The sequence below is a fragment of the Paralichthys olivaceus genome, chromosome 13 (genome assembly GCF_024713975.1).
Source record: "Paralichthys olivaceus isolate ysfri-2021 chromosome 13, ASM2471397v2, whole genome shotgun sequence".
Lineage (NCBI taxonomy): Eukaryota > Metazoa > Chordata > Actinopteri > Pleuronectiformes > Paralichthyidae > Paralichthys > Paralichthys olivaceus.
Genome location: NC_091105.1, coordinates 9,122,623 through 9,143,590, shown reverse-complemented (window position 1 = coordinate 9,143,590; position 20,968 = coordinate 9,122,623). Strand labels below are relative to the sequence as shown.

General features: G+C 42.7%; 3 protein-coding genes across 3 annotated transcripts in view; 2 read left to right on the top strand and 1 right to left on the bottom strand.

Moving 5' to 3' along the window:
* rps9 (ribosomal protein S9) overlaps positions 1-20,968 on the bottom strand; it is a 145,786-nt gene that overhangs the window by 83,716 nt on the left and 41,102 nt on the right. The window lies entirely within an intron of this gene.
* On the top strand, positions 21-5,204 carry ube2s (ubiquitin-conjugating enzyme E2S). The gene is made up of 4 exons (XM_020093111.2): positions 21-277; positions 1,138-1,285; positions 3,310-3,500; positions 3,593-5,204. Exons 1-4 carry the CDS (start codon positions 275-277, stop codon positions 3,962-3,964), a joined length of 714 nt encoding a protein of 237 aa, XP_019948670.1. The 5' UTR covers positions 21-274; the 3' UTR covers positions 3,965-5,204.
* Positions 6,180-18,876, top strand: LOC109633251 (protein shisa-7). The gene is made up of 6 exons (XM_020092967.2): positions 6,180-8,227; positions 10,246-12,619; positions 13,350-13,504; positions 13,899-13,964; positions 14,250-14,435; positions 14,606-18,876. Exons 2-6 carry the CDS (start codon positions 11,853-11,855, stop codon positions 15,574-15,576), a joined length of 2,145 nt encoding a protein of 714 aa, XP_019948526.1. The 5' UTR covers positions 6,180-8,227; positions 10,246-11,852; the 3' UTR covers positions 15,577-18,876.

The following is a 20,968-nucleotide window of genomic DNA, read 5'->3' as shown; positions in this document are numbered from 1 at the left end:
GTGACGCGGGGACAACACTGCACCGTGATTGGCTGAAGCTCTGCACCGTCCACCATCAGTAAGAAGCCCATTGGTCCGCGCTGGTAGGTTAAACCGAGGATCGTATTTTTGTTCCTGTGTCAACGGGAAAAAAGGAAAAGAGCAGCAGCCAGTGAGACGAAGTTGTCATCAAAGATATTATTTTACTTTCAAGCATTAACGGAAAAGACCCCCCTGACCCCCCTGACCCCCCACCAGCCAGGAGACCCCCGACTCTACAGAAGTCCTTTTAAACATGGTAAGACACATAGCCGAGCTCAATGCTAACTGCTAACCAGAGTAGCCGCTAGCTTGATCCGATGTTTAGCCGTCGCCATCCGTCGAGCTCATAATTGGGGGGTTCTGTCTATTCACTGGAGTCTCTGAACCATCATTGCGAATCGTTATCTGCGTTTGACGAATTTAACTAATCAGTTGAATTTGATAAAGACGGTGTCATCTATTTAGAACCCACAGAGTAGCTTTAACTCTACATGATCGGGACTAGGCTAGCATTGCTAATGCTAAGGTAAAGTTCCCTCTGGACGGATGTTAGATCTAAACCATTGCTCCAGTAAAACAGCTGGTTGATGAGCACGTAGAGATGTCAGATAATCGCATTCATCATGTTATGTTCAAATCTATGTGAGGATACACATGTGGTGTTACAGCTGTTAACCTGAAAGCCAAAACTTTGCAGCCCACATAAAACCGACCAGTCTATCCTTGTGTTACACGGATGTTGAGTGATTATTCTTTCATGTTCCATTATTGAAAATATAAAAATATTGTAAATTCATCGTGGATATTATTTTAAGTGATCACAGTGTTATTTGTCCTCAATATAATTAATCATATAATAATCAAAGCTAATACCTGTTTCCTCAAGTCTGATTGCATTATTTTTTAAGTCATATTGCAGGTGCCGAACAAGTTGCATGTCTGAAGGAAACAAAACCAACATTTTAGCTGCATATTACATCCATTTCTATTTCCTGTCTTAATCTCCTTCAGTTAGAAAATGAAACGTTTATTATTAAATACCCCTGGTTTATAGTTTGTTGAAGCCCTGTGTTTGTATATGTGCTTCACCTGATATGTGTTTATGTTTCTCTCCAGAACTCCAATGTGGAGAATTTGCCACCTCATGTTCTTCGCTTGGTCTACAAAGAGGTTTCAGCTTTAGCTGCAGACCCACCTGAGGGTATTAAGATCTATCCAAGCGAGGAAGACATTACTGAGCTGCACACAGCCATAGAAGGACCAGGTGAGGATTACACAGTGACAGGCCCTCTGTGTTGGGAAGTGCTCACTGATTTTACATATTGAAAAACATTGTGGAGGACGATGGGAATGGGCTACTTCTGGTCTTTCGGTTACTGGTGCTGTTTTCTTGTCCTCGTCAGCCAGTTCACATTCCTGTTCCTCTGCTTTAAGATGGAAGGCCTCCACACTGTAGCATCCCATTGCATAAGTCAGTGAAAATGATCATGCGAAATTAAAGACTAATTGCGTGCAGCAGTGAATGGCTCGTACAAATACAGGTTTTGGAATTCAGATATTGTTGGCCGTTCAGAGTTTTCCATAAATGCCAGGGAATACTTTAATGTACCAATTGCCAGACATCGTTCTATCCGACTCCTTCTTTTACCTTCTTAAGTCATGTCACTTTTTATAACCATACATATTTATATATAGCCTACTTATAAACAGATGAAGGACCTTTGTCATTTGACGCCCGGACCTTCAAGTATCAGATAAACAAGTAGAATAAACTGCCCCTACTGACACCCTGTGTCTGCCTGAAAGCATCAGAGAAACACAGATTTTTTATGTGAAACTGTTCTACACACACCTGAGTGTTCATAATGAAATAACATCAGTTTTTTGTGATCCGATCACAAGCAGAAAGCGCTAAATACAGGTGATCTGATAACACCAGACCACATCCGGAGGTGGTCTGGGCCATATGTGTCCATATTCTTTTAGCAGTTGGCCACATATGAAAGACAGCGTACTCAGCTGACGTCTTCTAAGCCACTGCAGTTTCACTACGACTAGAACATATTTCTTCTCTTCTCATTGATTTGTCTATGACCACTCCCACAATAACAACACTGATCACCACATAATGATTGATACTTTCCTGAAATTGGTCAAATCTTTCTTTACAGTTTTTATAGAAGTTTTCTGGAAGCCGGTGAAAGGAGAACTCAGGCAGCAGCTGATGTCTTATGCAGAAGAGTTTAATGTAGACTTGATGTACTTGACTAATTGTCAACCCTGAGTCTGAAGATGTCTCACACAGCATCCCAGTATCTCCCTCTACTTGCGTCACCCATTCCAACATCACATCCATGAAAGGCTAGAACTGCTGTCACTCCCTATGTTACATGGAGGTGTTGGCATCCTATTGGATCGTTAAGCCTAAAGCTATTATCCCTCAATCACGTTGTGTCCTTACATCTTGTCGCTGGTGTAATACGCAAAAGAGTTGGAGTTTGGTGTCTCTCTGTCTGGTGCATCTGAATTAGATATAAAAGTTCATGAGCCTAGACACTACAATATACTGCTAGTTGGCCCTTTATCTACAACCTGACCTTGGGTATTGCTGGTTTGTGTGGAATAGACGTGCACTATTCTCCTAATGGTGTACAGATGTAATGTGTCAGGATGGTCAAGCATTCCTCAACAACGGCTGCACGAGGTTCATTCACATTCTCCGGACTTGTCTACACACGCACGCACACACACACACACACACACACACACACACACACACACACACCGTCATGACGCATTTTAATTCCAGGTGTGAACACGCGTGCTTTACGCTGGCCACTTGTGATCGGATCTCTCAGGGCGGATGTTAATACCAGGTGTGTACTGGGCCTATGAGCTCATTGTTTCAGACCTTGTTATTGTTAAGATGGCGCTGAAGAGCCTGACACTTGTCCACATTTTATTAACTCCTCATATTGCTTTCCTCTGTCCCAGGACAATACACTTATAAGCTATTGCAGGTAATGTATTCATTATTTTGAAGTGGCAGTGGAGTACATTTCATAAGGTCACATTTTTATTGGGTGTACGTTTTCATCAGAACTGTATGGGATTATAATAAAGTCGAGGAGTTTGAACTAAATGATCCGCAGCTGACTTGGATTTAACGTTTTCCTTTTTGTGTTAGTCGACTCAATTGCAGCTCTCTGACCCTCTTTCTTTGCATGGAGCAAGTTTGGCACAGTCTGGACATATTGTTCATTTGATGAATTCTTTATGCTTTGACAGAGGGAACTCCATTTGCTGGTGGCATTTTCCGAATGCGGCTGGTCCTTGGGAAGGACTTCCCTGCGGTTCCACCCAAGGGGTATTTCCTGACCAAGATTTTTCACCCCAATGTCGGTCACAAGGGAGAGATCTGTGTCAACGTGTTGAAAAGGGACTGGAAGGCAGAACTTGGCCTCAGACATGTCTTACTTGTAAGATGAATGACCACTCTTCATTGTTCTGAGTGTCAACTTTGTTTCCTCCAATTTTAAATTTCTTATCTTCTCTTTTTGTTTCCCAACAGACGATCAAGTGTCTTCTCATTCATCCAAACCCCGAATCGGCTCTGAACGAAGAGGCCGGGCGTTTGCTGTTAGAGGACTATGCAGAATACGAGTCCCGCGCTCATCTGCTTACAGAAATCCACGCCATGGGTGGGCCTGGTGGGACATCTGGGGCTCCGCAGGACCCCAATGATGGCCCACAGCCAAAGAAGCACGCAGGTGACCCCACAAAGAGAGCGGGACCCAGTGCAGCAGCTGTACCAGCAACTCTGGGTAATGGAGCTAACGGAGCCAGTACCACCACCAGCAATAACAACAGTAGTAGTAGTAGCAGTAATAATGTAGCAGGGAAAAAGAAAGCAGATAAAAAGCGTGCATTGAGGCGACTTTAATACCTCAGCGAGATTCTCAGTGTGTGTATGTGTGTGTGCGTGTGTGTGTGTGTGTGCGAGAGTGTGTAAATATAAATATTGAAGTGTGCTAATGATGTTTTGATTCTCCTTTTTTCTGACTCTTTCTACCACCAGTCCAAACTATCCCCTTTGTACTCATACCTTACACTTGGTTTTGCCACAACTTTGTCCTGTTGGCATTACACTGTAGGTTGGTAAATCATTTCCATACCTGAAGACATTATGAAAAATACTTGTTCTTATAGACTTTTCAGGATATCGTGCCATCATTTGTATCTTCTCCTTGGCCGTTTTACGAATGAATGACACAGGAAATCATTCTCACTTTGTAAAACATGGCCTAATATCTGGCCATTGATGAAACAAAGCTAATGTTGCCTCAGGCTTGATAGAAGCTCTTTTTTAAAGTGTTTCCTGATAAATACTGCTGTGATGGTACTGTGTACTGCTCAGCCAGGCCCACTGTTGAGTCTAAACCACGATGCTACTTAAGGTTTTCAAACTGAGCTCAAAAGGAAATGATGGTAGATGTTTTAACAATAATGTAAGAAGTCAGAATTGGGAGAGAAATAATTGTTAATGTCACACAAAATGGTCTCGTGTTTTTAAAATGAAATTTTCATAACTGAACTGAATGAAGTAAAGGTATGGAGTCTCACCGCCCTTTAAATTTTTTTATTTCTCTGTTTCACTGTCCAATATTTTCAAAAGCTGTTTATAATTGACTTTATCCATATTCAGCTGTCTTGTGGTTGTGTGTGAAGACATAGATCAGTGGCTGTACGGGAACAGGGTAGGTTGACAGTCAGCTCTTATAAAAAAAAAAAAAGAATAATCTATTCTCTGTATTAACATACAGTAATGTGACTTAAACCACCCCTGCTTCTCCTACAAAGCATTATGTGCTCTTACATACCCAGCTCTGCTACCAGCCATGTGGGTACCAGAGGAGACATCAGTAGCAAAACTTCCACGTTTGATAGAAACTGTCTCCCCACCCGTTGCACCGGCAGGGTTTCTCGGGCAGGTTTTCTCTCTGATCTAAATGCATGCGGGGCCTACATTTCCCAAGGAAACACACTGAAGCGCTGTCTTAAAGTGGATGGAAAATGTGCCTCTGAAACTCCTGTTGATGTGCAGACTGTCGGCGGGATATTTTGTGTCCATTTTAAATTATTTAAATAAATAAAACATTGAAATATGAGAAGTGAAATGAAAACGACTCGTTTACTCTTTTATTTGGCTTTGCTTTTGTTAAAAATGTTCGATGATAAGGTGAGAGTGTTTTGGCATGAAGACTGAGACCAGATGGGTTGAAGCGTTAAGTGCTCGGTGACGTACAATTGGACTTCATTTTGTTTATAGTGGTCTCCTGTTCTGCAGTGATGGAATAACCATTATGAGCAAACCAGTAATTGCATCCACCCCAGCAAACCAGCGAGTGGAAGTGCACCCGGTGGAGCTTCATCAGAGCTTGTAATGAAGGGCTCCACTGACCTCTGCTGCACACTTGCTGCGGCCCACCCACCTGTGTAGAAATAGCAACTTGCCGTGCAGGTAATTATCAGGCCGTCTTAGACACCTGGGGTTCCACTGAACGCTCCTTTCCGTGGCATAGAATTCCCCGATTAATGCAAAGACAGTTTTCCTTGCTGTTGAAACATTTGAGATGTTTATTAAATAAATATCACCATTGGATGTATTTGGTAAGGTAGTCAACGCATAAGGACTTTGGTTTCATCTGTTAGTGACTCAAGGAGACAATGTACAAGCAATATACAGCAATAATGAGCACCACCCATAGGAATGAAATGATGGTGTATTTCTAGAGGGTGCAACAATTGAAAATTGAAGATACAAGAGCAGCTATGGTTTAACAGATGGTCCAGGTCAGCTCTTCACGAGGAGAGAAACTGCTCCTGGGTCTTGTTTTAGTGTAAAGTGCTCTGTAGTGCCAACCAGAGGGAAGGAGTTAATAAAGTTTGCAAGGTGTGAGGATCTGTGATAGGTTTCCTGGCTCTCGAAGAGAACAAGTCCTGGTGGGTGGCCAGTGGAGCACCAATGATCCTTTTTCTGCTGTTAATATCAGCCTGTTAGGTTGAGTTGGCCATCATCTGTCGTCTTAAGATCTTCATGACGACAGATGTCAGGGCAACAGGTCTGTCGTCATTTAGGCATGCATTGGAGGGTTTTCCTGGGAAGTGGGGGGTGATGGTGGAGCAGTTGAAGCAGGAGAGGACTTCACTCTGCTCCAGGTATCTGCATGATAGTCGTTTGATGAATCCATTTTCAGTGAAGCTTTATAAAAACCACAGAGTTCCTGCCCTGTGTGTAGAAGTCACTATCCTCTGAACCATGGCTTGTTGTAATTGTAGCAAATGCACTTCCTCAGAAAAGCTGATGTCATAGGCCTACGTCACAGTGCAGGTTCATCCAGGTGTTGATGCAGCGTGCGTCAGATGAAGGCCGTCAGGAACCATATGCTGTGCTTTCCTGTGACACACAATTGATTGTGATTATTGTGATTCATCCTAATGTGAAGTCACTGATTTCACCTCATGTAACAAAATGCTTACAACTACAATTTACAGAGAATCCCAATCCTGGTTTCATTCATATGCTGAGGATGGTGAGGGGGCAGTTACTTTATGTGACGATGGACTGAAGCCAAACAAAATCTTTTTTTACCAACCTCACATTGTACATCTCGCTCCACTGTGTGTGGAGGGTTTGTGGCTCAGCCAGTTCGCTAACTTAAAGACATTTCTGAATTGCCAATGTAGGCCCGTCTCTAATTGACAGTTTCGTTCACGCTCCAGTGTCAAAGCGTTTGCGCCAATCCGCTTCTCCTCTCCGTTTTCATCGCTTTCATTATTGCCACCAACATAATGACACAGTTGCTGTGGCAACCGTGTCTCTCTGTGTCTCTCCTTTTTTTCCTCTCTCCCTCAGTTTGTATGTGTTTGTGTGTATCTCTGAGGTCTTCAATTTACCGGCTGCTTTAACACAAGAGCAAGTTTTTCTGTTTTCTTTTCTTTTGTCTCATCCTTGTCGTTTACTCTTCATAAAGAACAGTAGGCTCATCAAGAACTCTGAGTGAGTTTTGTCTTCTTGTACCAGAGCATGTGAAATGCACTCCTCCGGGGCCATTCACTTAATGAGAGAATAAAGATGAACGCCACCAGTTGAATGGGCCTAATGATCATCATCATCATCAGCAGCGGCAGCAGCAGCCGCAGCGCGGAGCTGGAGACTCTCATCCACACCAGAGCCAGCGACCAATCACAGCGCTCCTCAGCTGACGGACCCTGGTGAGGTCCAGGGGCATTTCAGGCAGTGTAAGGGAATCAGACTCAGAATCAGACTCAGGATCAGACTCAGGATCAGAATTCCATTATTGTCCCAAGATTGGGAAATTAACAGCATTAACAAAATGAAGAATATAAAGTAAAGATAAGTTAAAACAATTACTCTATACAAATTGCACCTAGACTTCTGCATTGGTTGTACATGATGAGGTTCTGTGTGTGTGTGTGTGTGTGTGTGAGAGTGTGAGTGAGAGAGAGAGAGGGAGTGTGTACGGGGGTCTTCTGGGTGCAGTGCTTGTTGTAAAGTCTGGCAGCAGCAGGGAGGAAGGACTTCCTGAATCTCTCCTTCACACATTTGGGGTGAAGGAGTCTGTCACTGAGGGAGTGAGGGAGCTGTGAAGTGGTGGAGGGAAGCAGTCGTGGTCAGCTGTAAGAGAAAAGGAGAAAGTTTAAGCTTGAGAGACATTTTTACTTTTTCACTTTTGAGATTTTGAGCATCTGGGCTGCTGCTGCTGCGTCTCCTCCAGGACACAGGCGGGATTTTCCCATTGAATTGCTTTTGTCACATGTATCAGAAAAAAACCTCAGAACATCTCCACGGGCACTGACTCTATTCTCTCTCTCTCTCTCCCTCTCCCTCTCTCTCTCTCTCGCTCTCTCTCCTGCTCACCTTTTTCTTCTTCTTCTCCTCCTGCCTATAATGATGGATTATCAGTAACCGGATGGAAACAAATGAAGGACGATTGAGATCTGCAGCAGTGTTTTTATTTTATTTCTTAAAAGAATTATTATGAAAGCAGGTGTCAGCTCCAGCAACAGTTCAAGCTGTCCTGATCAGCTCCTGCCACAATAACAGGCTGCCATCTGACAGAGATACAGTGCGCAGGCTCTCCCAGCGCTGCTCTCCAGCATCAGACCCCAGAGCAACGCACAGGTAAGACACGACATTAAATGCACCTTCTCTTAACGCAGCATCCATCACTGAACACCAGGCACAAGGGGTTTTATACCTTTACTGCGCGTTTCTGCGCGCGTTAAAAAACCCAGTTTGGCATCTGTGTAAGACGGAGCCAGGAGGATGTCAAACAAAACATTTGGATGAAAGCTGCGCCACAGAAACATCCTCATCCACACACGCACACGCACACACACACACGCAGTGGCAGACATGTTTTTCATCACTTTGATCGACAAATACCAGCACACTGCGACATTCGGAACATATTGATATTAACACATAACACATACGCGCACGGAGACGCATCCAGCCGGACTACACACACACACACACACCGGCACGGATACACCCACGCACTCTCAGCCTTCTGATACATGCATGTCTTGTCCATAACCCGCATGCTTGTTCATTGCAACTTATTAAGTGTATTGAGGATTGTGCAGTGGCGTGAGGAGCCGATGCGCAACATCTCTGGGCTGATGCAAAGTCATTGCGCAGCGTTTATTTGACTGACGGGACTAAAAGCAGCTGCTGGTTTCACCCTCATTCTGTATTTTCGGTCATTTCTATTCACCCCTTCCCCCCCCACCGATTGATATCATTAAAAAAGAAGCCATTTTGTTTCATTTCTATAACAAACACCTGTTGAAGTCGTCGCATGCTCAGCCGTCTGCACAGATGCTGCAGCCAAACCAACGCAGCCGCTTTGCTTCGTGCACTGCTCACATCACACACACAATTGCTCCAGCACAATGCCAGGAAATGTGTTGGAAAATGGTTTTCTCCTCCAGTGGCCGTGTAACTATGTAACTTAGGGATGCACCTTCACAGCCCTGTGTGTGTGTGTGTTACCCCAGTAGCACAGTCAAGTATTTACAAGAACATTTAATGCTTTTGTTTGTTGAGTCTTGTAGCTGCAAAGATGTGAAATTAGACTTTGGGGCTTTTTGGTGCAGATTGTCTGAAATGCAATAATCTGAATGAATGTTTGTTATGAGTTTGCATTGTAACTGCACATTTATTAGGGGGGGGGGGTATTTGTCCAGAAAATCCTCATGAAGTGAGTCAGAGCAAAAAAAAAAAAAGATGGAAGTTGAGCAGTGCTGGAATATGACGGCTTATGCTGTCGTCGAGCAAGAGACAGGGCAGATGTGACTTTGAGAATCCGGTTCTGGTTAATAGGTGTAGATTGGATTCTGCCTCCCTTCTCTTTCACTGCCGCTTTCACTCACACACACACAGACAGAGCTGCATTGCTATTCTGAGAGAGTTAGCTGCCTCAACCCACGCACAGAATCTGAGAATGAGAGAAAGGCAGAACGAGAGAGAAAGAGGAGAAGGAGGGAGCAAGAGGAATAAAAGGGGAGGCAGAGGCTGACTACAAGGAGGTTTACAGAATGTCTACTATAGTCTCTCTCACACACACACACACACACACACACATACACACACAAAGCTTTTGTACAGTTTCATATTCTTCCTCTCTAAGTGTTCTAACAGCAGCTCTTGATTAGCACTCTTCTTGTGTGTGGCACGCACTGTATTTGCAGATCTGTTTGGTGGTGCTGTTTGTGTGATGTGCTATGTTGTATTGGTAAGTGCTGGGAGAAATGTACTTGATTCTGTGCCACCCACTCACCGCCCTCCCACTCATGGTCGTCTCTGCATCTATACCTCTGGCTCTTCCCCGCTCGCCACAATCTCTTTGCTCATTTAAATCCCTACCCTGCATTTATCCCTCTGCTCCCTTTCTCTCTCCCTTTCTCCATCGTTGGCTTTTCAGGAGCGTGTTCCTCCTGCAGCCAAACACACACACACACACACACACACACACACACACACACACACACACACACACACACACACACACACACACCACAAAGTGCAATTAATAAAAAATGACTGTGTCGTGTGCACATAAGAACAGGTGTCAAAAAGTGAGGAGAAGAGGTGGCAGAGCTTCTTTCTAATCACGTCTCTCGTTTGTGTTGCAGTTGGACATTGGGACAACACATACCAGGTTTGATTCTGGAAATCAAGCAGAACATCTGAGTTGACAGAAGAAAAATTCTCCTCTCGGAACATTTGTCAGTAGGAGAACTCCTGCTTTGAGTCTCTTGTTTTTCCTCTGCTGAACTCTCCACCAAAGGTTAGAGGAGAATGTAACTGAAACAAGTGGAGCCCTCTGTGATTTGAGCATTCTCTCTCCCCCATCTGTGCCTACATTCTCTGCTACAGATAGGGACGTTTTTGATAATTACATATAATTATAATTTCTGTGGGAGACAGATCTGCCTCTGTCTATTACTGCCAACACCTCCAACACAATAACTTCACACATTTACATATTTCTCAACAAAAGTAATATTCTTTGAACCTCGGAGACAAATCAAAAATTATTTTTACTTAAAGAGACATGCCACATGGAAACACGTTGTGCCATTCAGTTCATATCTAATGAGGTATTTTGTGCCTAAAAGCTGAATGCAGAGCATTTAAAATCCAACGACATCTGCCTCATTTTGCAATGTGCTTCACAGGCCGGGAATCGTTCCCTTGGTTTATGCTTACTCCTGATTTTCAGTTGTTACAGTCTTCTAGCACTTAAGCTGAGCCTGCCTCATTAGCACCCCCATCCCAATCACAGTAACAGTATGTGCCAGGCGAGTACGGATGCACATTAATCTGACCACAGAAAAGATTGAGATAAAGTACACAGTGTATCTATAGATGTGCTCGGAAGAGGCAAACATGGAGATAAGTCCCTGCTACAGAGAAACAAGGCACTATTAATTGACAGCGGTGCAGTCTGTTATTTCAATTTAATTGTTTACAATGCCAAAAAATGTATGAAAAGAGTTGTAGATTTCATTAATTTTTCGGGAAAATCTCTCACATCTTAAACAAGTGCCAATTCTGAATGTATGCAGTGCCAGACTGAAATAATCATCCAGGGGTGGACAAAATAAATATTACTGTTTACATTTGACAAAGCACCGGCCATAGACTATTGTTCAAGTGCCACAGTCAGCACAGGAATGTATAGGACTGCCATATTTCATTAAAAAATACTTGCTACTGATTTCTACTGGGCTTTGTGCTCACAAAATACATTTCCATTCAGCACAGTGCGTCAGATACATGTTGCTTTGCTCAGTGGGACGTGCAGAAGAAGACGTTGAAGACTAAAAGCATGAAGATTTTTGTTTTCAGCTTGTCGTCTTTACAAAGCTGCATCCATTTTAGTGCTGTAGACTCCAGAGGTGCTCCTGATGAGGTCATTACCGGTTCCTTTCTCGCAGTAAATTAAAACAGTTTTAATTCAGCTGTTGATAGGTTTTCATTTTTACTGTTCCTGGCCTTTTCTTTTATTACAAAATATAAACACTCAGTTTCCGACAAAACAAAACAACCTTTTTTTCAAATTTCATCACCGGACCTCACTGAATGAAACAACTGATATGTAATCAATATTCAGAAGGTTGTGCATGCTTCCTGAATATTTCACATGGCATTCTAGTGGGTTAAACTGCACAAGCGGATACAGCGTTGTAACTGCATTGACTCAACAACAGAAAATAGATCTCTTAGTCATGTAAAAATGACGCCCACCACCAATCTCCGAGTCCTCGCTGTCTCCCTGCTCTCCCTCCTTACTGCCCCACTTACCACTGTTGTGGAGACCTCTCCGTCCTCCCCTCCTCAGCACACAGACCCCTCAGGGAGGCCGTTCACAGAGGAGCCCAGGACGGGCCCCAGCCCCTCGCTCCTACTCCTCGCCATCCAGGCCAATATCAGGCCAGCTGCTCTCCAAGGCAGGACCAAAACGCCTGAGAAACTTCCAGAGACCTCAGAGGGAGTTCTCGAGGCCCCTCCAAGGCCCCTGCCTCAGGTCATGTTACCCAAGAATGTGACTTCAGCGGAGGCCCTTGCTCCTCCCTTAGGCGCAGCCCAGGTACCGCACATTCGACCATGGCTGATTGATGGATGGATGGATGTATGTCGGGGGTACTACGACGTGATGGGACAAATTGACAGTGCTTTCAACTGCTCCAAGGACACCTTCATCTTCTGCTGTGGAACCTGCCACTACCGGTTCTGCTGTCCAGATCGTAGCCGACAACTGGACCAGGACAACTGTAAAAACTATGACTCTCCAGACTGGGCCAAGCCACCGGCAGACACCATGGATTTACCAGATGAGCTAGGTCCCGACCCAGACTTCGATCCGCTGAAGCAACAGAGCCACAACACCGGCTTCGTCATCGGTGGCGTGATCGTATTCATGGTGGCTGTCGCTGTGGGCATCAAGGTGGTTTTCAACAAGGTGCAACAGGAGGCCAACCAGAGGGACCTTAACATGCCCAGGTGAGGTTTGTTTCTTTCTATATGTGAGTACTGTAACAAAATGAGGTTTTCAGGACTCATAAATGGCCTAGATTCATTCTGGGCTCAGAATTATGTTGTTAGTCATCAGCTGAAACACATTTGATCTTCATTGAGGGGCTGCTGCTGTTTTCCTTTCCTCTGTGATAGTTATCTTATATAAAGCAAAAAAACGTATATATGTGTGCAAGTTACATTTTTTTTGGGCAAGTGGAGGATGATGGTAGTGGACTAATATGTTGTAGTGGATTGTTCTTTGAATCACTAAATTATATTATTATATATACATTTTTTTATTTTATTTTTTTACAGTTTTATAATTTTAGACAAATTCCTATTCCAGACTATGAGCAGGTTGATTATAAAAAAGATGACGGCTGACACCTGTGTAAATCAAATGCATTATATTATTGGAAAATTAAAATAATTAAAATAAAATAAAAACTTGATTTATTGTAATACTTCAAAATAAATAAAGTTTATTTCGTTGCCTTTTTCCTCTCATGAATATGGTTGAGCTTTCCCTGGTCAAATATGAACCAATCTCAGAATATCCCAAAATAAGATATTGGAAAAAACAAATCAATCACAAAATGATCCTAATCCTAAATCCTCATAATGTTGGTAGAAACTGATTTGATATTACAGCCAGCCATTTATTGTCAAGTTTAATCTCACGTTTCCTTCTTGTCTTTGTTTGTTTTATCATCAGAGCCCTGGTGGACATGTTGCGGCACCAGTCCAGCCCGGTTCAGCAGGATGAGAGGAACAACAGTGTGGCTCTGACTGTGGGGGACGGACATGGGACGCTGGGGAGAGCTCCAAAAAATCTTTACGCCCCAGGACTGCCCAACAAGGACAACAGATGTGAGGGTGCAGGGCTTTTCACAGCATACAGCACAGTGAATAGCACTATTAGACGCACAATCAGAGCTTTTGTAACTGCATCCGTTATATGCAGAGGAATTTGTGTGTATGTGTCATCAGTAAGATATTTTTGAGACAGGAAAATAAGAATCCTTGATGGTGGTGTTTAAAAAATGGAAATCTTTATCCTCAGCATTTCTCTTCACACCAGAATTCAAGTAGTGAAAGGCACAGGAGACAGAAAGGTTTATTAAATATATGCGTTATATGATCATTTGTAGGTAAAGGTGAGCATAATTACCGTGATCTTTTGATGCTAAAATACCATATTAGCTCGAAACTGCCTGACATCCATTTTGTGAGCTGATTACCTTCTGTTCATCTCTTCTTGCAGTGGGCAATTTGCAGCACAATTTCATCCACTCGTCAGGCTCCAGTCCCAAACACACCGCAACTATTGGTAAGGCTGCCGCTGAAAACCCTGGCTCCTGAATAAATGATATGTAATCACCACAATGCTTCATTTATTTTAATTCAGATTCGTCTTAAGCTCTCACTCATGCCAACAGTTATAATGATTATCTTAGCTTTGTTCGCTTGTGTAAGATTTGAAAGCACGAGTTAAAATCTGCGTGTTCCAGTGAATGTTAGCAGATTCACACATGCTGCTACATGCAGGGCGCTATATCCAGTGGGGGCAAATCTCATTTAACACACAGCGGTTTTCTCCCTGTGGTCTCCGTAGAACGCACCCCGCGGATGAACAATGCTCAGCTGGCAGCTGGAGGCACCCTGCTCTCCAGTAAACACAACAACACCAAATCCCAGCCGGCCTTCCACCACTCCTTACACAACCTGGCTCAGCTGCCTCCCTCCTATGAGAGCGCCACCAAGCCAGAGCTCAACAGATACTCCTCGCTCAAACGCCTCGGTGAGTCCCTTCATTTTGAGAAACAAGGACAAATGTTCCGGCATGTCTGCTCCTCTCTCCCATGACAGTGTATTTTAATGAGCACTGAAGAACGGTGACACTGTGGCATAAAGTGCAGGATATGTAATTATCTGCTGATTCTATTTACTCTGATTTTGTTTGGTTTCCAGAGAAAGGTCTCGATGAGTACTCTTCTGGTTACTGCACCACCAAGCGCCGGCCTCACACAGCCCAGCCGGCCCTCCAATCCTCTCAGCACCACCTCCACTGGGGGGGAGACTACACCCTAAGTGGAAGAGGAACCCTCCCCAGGCACGCAGCTCGCCCATGGATCCCACCACCGCCCTCTGGTATGCCTGCCTCACCTACCCCCAATCCCTACCCCTTGGATCCCCCGGAACCACAGTATGTCAACTCCAACTACGATACTCTGTCCAAACCCCCAAGGAAAGTTAAGTCCACTGATCAGCTGCTCAACATGGGTGACGTCCCTGGTAACACAGGGACTCTGTCCCGGCTGTCCAAAAACCAGCAACACCAGTACTACAAAGCCATGGCTGCCTCCAATAAGAACTCAAACACACAGACCCTCACTCGCAAGGCCCAGGACAGGCAGGAGAGACAGGAGAGACAGGAGAGACAGGAGAGACAAGAGAGACAGGAGCGGCTGCTCATGTCACCAGACCATCTGGAAGACAGGATGGGGGTTGGTAGTATGGGTGTTGTGGATCCATACGCCCACACAGGGGGGATTGTCCCCACGCTGCCTCGCCAGCAGAAGGCTCAGTCCCAGCAGAACGTCTGCGCCACGCCCTCCCTTGACCGGCACCACATGATCAAGATGAACTCTCACCCCACTTCTGGAAGAGAACAGGAGAGGAACACGCCGATGACGGGCCACATGGGCGGGGGCATGGGCGGGGGCATGGGCTGGGCAGGGGAGATGCCCGGGGCGGGGGTCGTCATGGGAACGGGAACACTAGGGGGCCACAGCGCGAGGAGGATGGCGTTTGCAGCAAAAAGGCAGAACACCATTGAGCAGCTACATTTCATACCGGGTGGGGGCGGCGGGGGGTCAGGAGGAAGTGGAGGAGGCAGTCAGGGGATCAGGACAGGGAGTAAAAACGAGGTGACAGTGTGAGGGTGAGAGACTAATATAGAGTTTACCCCTCATGTAAGGCATGGGAATAGATCACCTTTCTGCATTTAAATACTAGATATACGACGACAAGAAATACAACTAGAAGTATAAAGTATAGTAACAGTATAATGTGTTTAGGCTATTCAAATTAGTGTTATCTTGTAATTAAATAGCTTAAATATGATTACCTTATTAAAAATATAGCTGGGGAATATCTGTTCCAATTATGTGATAGCCTACATCAGCCATATTTTGTAACAGAATTTGCCATATTGCCATATACAGCGGTGCCATTACTTGTAGAGAGACTAACAAGAAGGGAGAAACAAAACCAATAGAAGTGTCGTTCATGCTTTTGTTTTTATATATATTTATATATATATAAATATATATATGTTTTTCAAGAAGTACTCAGGAGCCATATTAGATAGGGAACCAGATGACATAAAAAAAGAAGTTGATGAAGAGGAGGACCACGTGGAAATATTGTATCACAGAATTTCATCGAGAATTGAGCCAATCACCCTCCCAGCCCTCGCCATCTACGATTTATTAGAACCGAATCTCACGGGTAAAGAGCCTCGTGGACCAGATGAGTCTAATTGAACCGAGTGCCTGGTGAGTTTTTTTTTTTTGAGATCTGAGACTCTGCTCAACCAACCTCGTCCTGACACAGGGAGACAGAACTGCTTTTACATTGCTTCCTATGTAAACCAGCGGACAAGGTGGTGGCTGTTTACCAACTGGGACACAGCAGCCTGACGCCACTGGTGGGACTCTGCGCCCGATCTGAACTGCAGACGTACCCACACTACCAATCTGACGCCTGGGTTGCCTAGTTTTCCATGTGACCTTAGATCAAAACCCCAGAGGACCTCACACTCTGATCACTGTTACACTGCACAAGTGTAAACTGATGTTACACTAAGTTATGGGTAAGTTTTCCCATTAGTGTTCCCAACCTGTAAGACCAGTGGGCTACCAAATGATAAAGAGCCATCAGACAAAATATTAATAATCTTGACATAAACACACACGAGTCAAGAGATAACTGAACAGAATTATGTGTTGAGTTTACCAACAAAAGGGCAACTTACTTAAATGTAGGTTGAGGAGCAAAGGTTTCTCCAAAGAGCACAAGTGAATAGACCATGACACAGAGGTTGCACTTACACAACTGTCCTTCAAAGCCATTTATGGAGATACAAAGAGAATACCACAGAAGAAGCTGGTCTGACAATCACCATTTTATTCTTCTGACCAGGTGACAAATTATACGAGTCACTGATATTTTTTACAGTCAAAGGATCGGCTTCAGAGCGAGCCAAAAAAAAAACAAAACAAACAAACCTCTGAGTCAGGAGTGAGGGCAAACCGAGGCCGTCTTCTCCTGCGTGGCTCCTGCAGCCATGAGAGACTCGGGTGGTTAGGAAGCCCCTCCCATCCTCCAGACGAGGACCTTGCTGTATCATAACGCACTTCAGCCAGTACGAGTTTAAAAAGAGAAAAGAAAAAAAAACTAACATCAATAACGACGCTTATCAATACTAAGGGCTATCCTATCCTATATACTGTAGTATGTGATATCTGTGGTCCATATAAGATGCTATCTCTTTCTCTTGATTTTGTGTTGATATCGTCATGATGTATTGAGTATTAATGTGTACAAAAAACAAGAGCAATCAAAGCACAGTTCAAAGAGAAACGGAGACAAAACTTTGCACAAATCTACCCCCTGATATTTGCACCAGATACGAAACCTGCTTTGTATCGCGTCCTTGAGGTTTACATTCTGTACAAGCACGGCTGAAGGTGTGACTGATCAGTGTATCAAGAGGTTGTACTGAGAGCAGAGGAGTTTTCTTTAATCGACAGAAGTCAGAGATAATTACACAGATCAATGGAGGAACGTGTTCCTGCTCGGTTTTTGTTCAGTCATGCGGAAGGATACAGAGATTTAAATGCTGATCAACACAAACAGACTTCATTTGGAAAATCTTCCTATACACAGTGCTAAATGTAGTTGTTCTGAATATGATGGAGTGTTATTATTAATAATTATTATAACTGTTATGGTTATTATTAACAATTATCTTATGGTGTAATGTTCTTTTACTTGGTGGGATTTAAGTGTTTATTGTTTTTAGATAACTAGCGTTCTCATGACTAGTTTTTCATACATCTGGTCATAAATTCAAGTTAAAAAAAACATTCTAAATCTTGATGCATGCCAGCTCCATTTCATTGAGAGGCATTTTACAGTATGCCTGGATTTTAAGGTCACCCATGCTTCTATGGCCAGTTTCTCCAGCTGTATGTACTGTGTCTAGACATCGGCCTTATGACTTCTTGATCTCAAGCGATTACTCATTGGTTTCCAAACTGGTTACAAAACACATTGATTGAAAAATCTGCAGCCTTCTGAACGTATGACGGTGTTTTAACAGCCAGCGAGGGGCGGAGGTGTTTGGGACAGGCCGGACGTTAGTAACGCCACCAGGTGAGAGACAGTCCCTTGTCTCCTCTGCAGCAGCCTGACCCATTAACTTGTTATGGGTTGTTCACAAAAAAACCTTGATGCCATAATGTATGTGTGTTGGGTTGAATGTTTACTATAAACCTTGGGAGAAAACCTGAGGTCTGACGGAAACCTTTGAGTGCAGTGTCTTTTTCAGGGAATTAGGACAGATGACATAAAGTAGTTTTAGATTTTTTAATAGAGCCACAAAAAGGTCTGTAGCAAAGTCTGTAATATCTCACAAGCCATATCCATCGAGACTCATCATCACACTTTTATAAATGGTTATTCTAATTTGTGCAAGTATCGTATTTTGTATAGCTAGTACAATCAGAATATTTTGAGTGATCTCTTCGACATTAATTTGAGGATTCCGCAAACTATGTGTTAGTATCTATTGAATTGTACAGTGCCAAACTCATAGCATTTTGTTGTCTTTCTATTGTTGTAGCCTCCTACATGGCTACAGGGGTGATTTCTTTTTCACAACTAAGAACTAATCCACAGGCGAGTTCAGAAAGAAATGAATGAATATGGTGTGTGTTTTTACCACGATGAATTCATTTATAGTTAGGATGGTTCATGGCCACCTGAAATGTAAAGCATTGCTTACAGTGAATTGTACGATCTGGGACAATGTCCAGTAATGGAAATCATGGATTTAATTTCATGCCTATAAATTTCAAAACAACCCTTTTGTTATTGTTTAATGCATTGATCCCCTTGGATACGACAGTGATTTACAGAGAATTTGTATAATAAAGTTGGTGGGAAAAAAACTATGTTTTGTCATTCATTATGGAGCATGACATTCCTTTGTTTTTTATTTCACTTATAAGTGAAGGTAAATTCATGTTCTCTAAACTCTGGAGTTTCTATCGATAATCTCAACCTTTGCAGTTTAAATCTGCTGCAGTCACATGTATCTTGCTAATAACTATTCCAAGACACTTTTTTGTCATTTAATTACTTAATTCCAATTTATCTGAGTATAAGGCACATTTAAATATGAATTAACACTAGGAAAAAAAACTATATGTCATAAATGTTTTAAATTATACATTATTAATCTGTGAGGGAAACATAGGTCCTATGTATTTTGGAGTGTCTTGTTGGTCAGACCCATCCCTAAGATCAATACTATACTGTAGATCTGAAATCAATAATATGGCAAACTTAAGATAGATGTTGATTGGTTGCACAGTGCTAATTTTGGACCATCTTGAGGAGAACTAATTTGCTATAAACTCTAATTGAATTGAGATTCTTCTTGAACGTGGTTAACTCGTGAAGTATTGTTTCAGCAGAAATTGAGAACATGTAGAAATTAAATTTATTTTTATCGATGTTTTTACTTAAGTACAAGAAGCAATATTGCAAAAACACAAATGTCACATTTGAAATAAAAGTCCTGCTGTGAAAATGTCACTTAAATAAAAAATATGTAAAAGTACAACTAATACAGTTGTTGGGTTGTTATTACAGATGCATTTATATGCAGGTAGAATTTTACTATTGATGGTTGAGGAAGAGATTGTTACTGTCATGTAGTTGATTCTATCAATTTTGAATCACATCATATTTTTTAAGCCCACAATATATTTATATGTAAAATCATAATCTGCTAAGGTTAATGCAATCGGGTAAGAAGTACATTATGCGTATGTGGTAGTTTCTGTATTTTTACATAAATGTCTCACTCACTTATGAAGCAAAAATCAGAGAAACATGCTTTTTAATAATTTTTTTTTGTATGAGGGGTCAAACCAGAGGCAACAACCAGTGCTATATTGATAAAATGTCCTTCAGTAGGTTAGTGAGCACACAGAGCTTTGATAAAATCCCCCTCCCACCAGGCTGTGAGATATTGTGTAAGCCACATTACGACCATACAGCACCAGTGGGAGTGGACAGCTGTGCTTTTAAATTAAATGAAAAGGGGAAATTGTCCTCATATAATTTGCAGCACTGGGCCACTGGAGTTATTTCACACTGTACAAACTGTGGGATCAGGGTTACAGAGTTCATATGTAAATCCTCCTGTGAATACATTTATTGCACTGAGATGTATGAAGGCTTAAATAAAAAAGAGCAGATGTGCAGATGTACAAATAGTTTCAACAGGACGTACACAAGGGGTATAAAAATATGTTAGATTTAGGCAGCGAACACCGGCCGAGGATGCACTGCAAAGATTGTCATTTTGTAATTTTCACATTTCACCAGCAGGAGGTTCAGTGGCTCTTTGGCTCTGAGACAAATATTCACTGAAGGTTTTACTCTTGAGTGTAATATTTTATATACCTACACAGGAAGTGTAGCATGTGTGTAGTTTACTGGAAAAACAGAACAAACTCAAATGGCACTAATTCCTAACTGTTGTTCATGGCTGATAACCTGCCCACACAGTCCAACACCTGCCCCCATTCACACACACTATATGAGCAGATGCACCATACATCTGCTGAAGTGAGAACCTGTTTTCCACAAATGATGCTCAGTTTATGAGCAGCCATATACCGCAACTGAGAGAGCAAATATGAAAGAAAAAATAATTTCACATTTAAACTGAAAATGTGTGTGTGAGCGAATTGAGTCCTTCAGGGCCTTTGATTGTCCGGATCCAAATATTCTGTGCCCTACATGGTTCATGTACATGATGAGCATCTTAACCCAGGCATGATTAACCATCCTTAAAAATCAGAGAGATGAAATTATTCACGTCTCTGTGATTGAAATGATTGAATTTAATTTAGCCTGAGGTTGTTTCCTGTGTACAAATTCTTTCTCACAGCTTTAACAGAACATGACTTATAAAAATATAAGTGTTGAACATGATATGGGACTTAATCATCATATTGATCCAACAATGGT

Bases quoted from the DNA above. Each gene is read 5' to 3' on its own strand.
- LOC109633251 (XM_020092967.2), top strand. From the start codon at position 11,853: ATGACGCCCACCACCAATCTCCGAGTCCTCGCTGTCTCCCTGCTCTCC. The intron at 12,620-13,349 runs GTGAGGTTTGTT...TTTTATCATCAG, and splicing joins AGGGACCTTAACATGCCCAG to AGCCCTGGTGGACATGTTGC. The intron at 14,436-14,605 runs GTGAGTCCCTTC...TTTGGTTTCCAG, and splicing joins CTCCTCGCTCAAACGCCTCG to AGAAAGGTCTCGATGAGTAC.
- ube2s (XM_020093111.2), top strand. The intron at 1,286-3,309 runs GTGAGGATTACA...ATGCTTTGACAG, and splicing joins CACAGCCATAGAAGGACCAG to AGGGAACTCCATTTGCTGGT. The intron at 3,501-3,592 runs GTAAGATGAATG...GTTTCCCAACAG, and splicing joins GCCTCAGACATGTCTTACTT to ACGATCAAGTGTCTTCTCAT.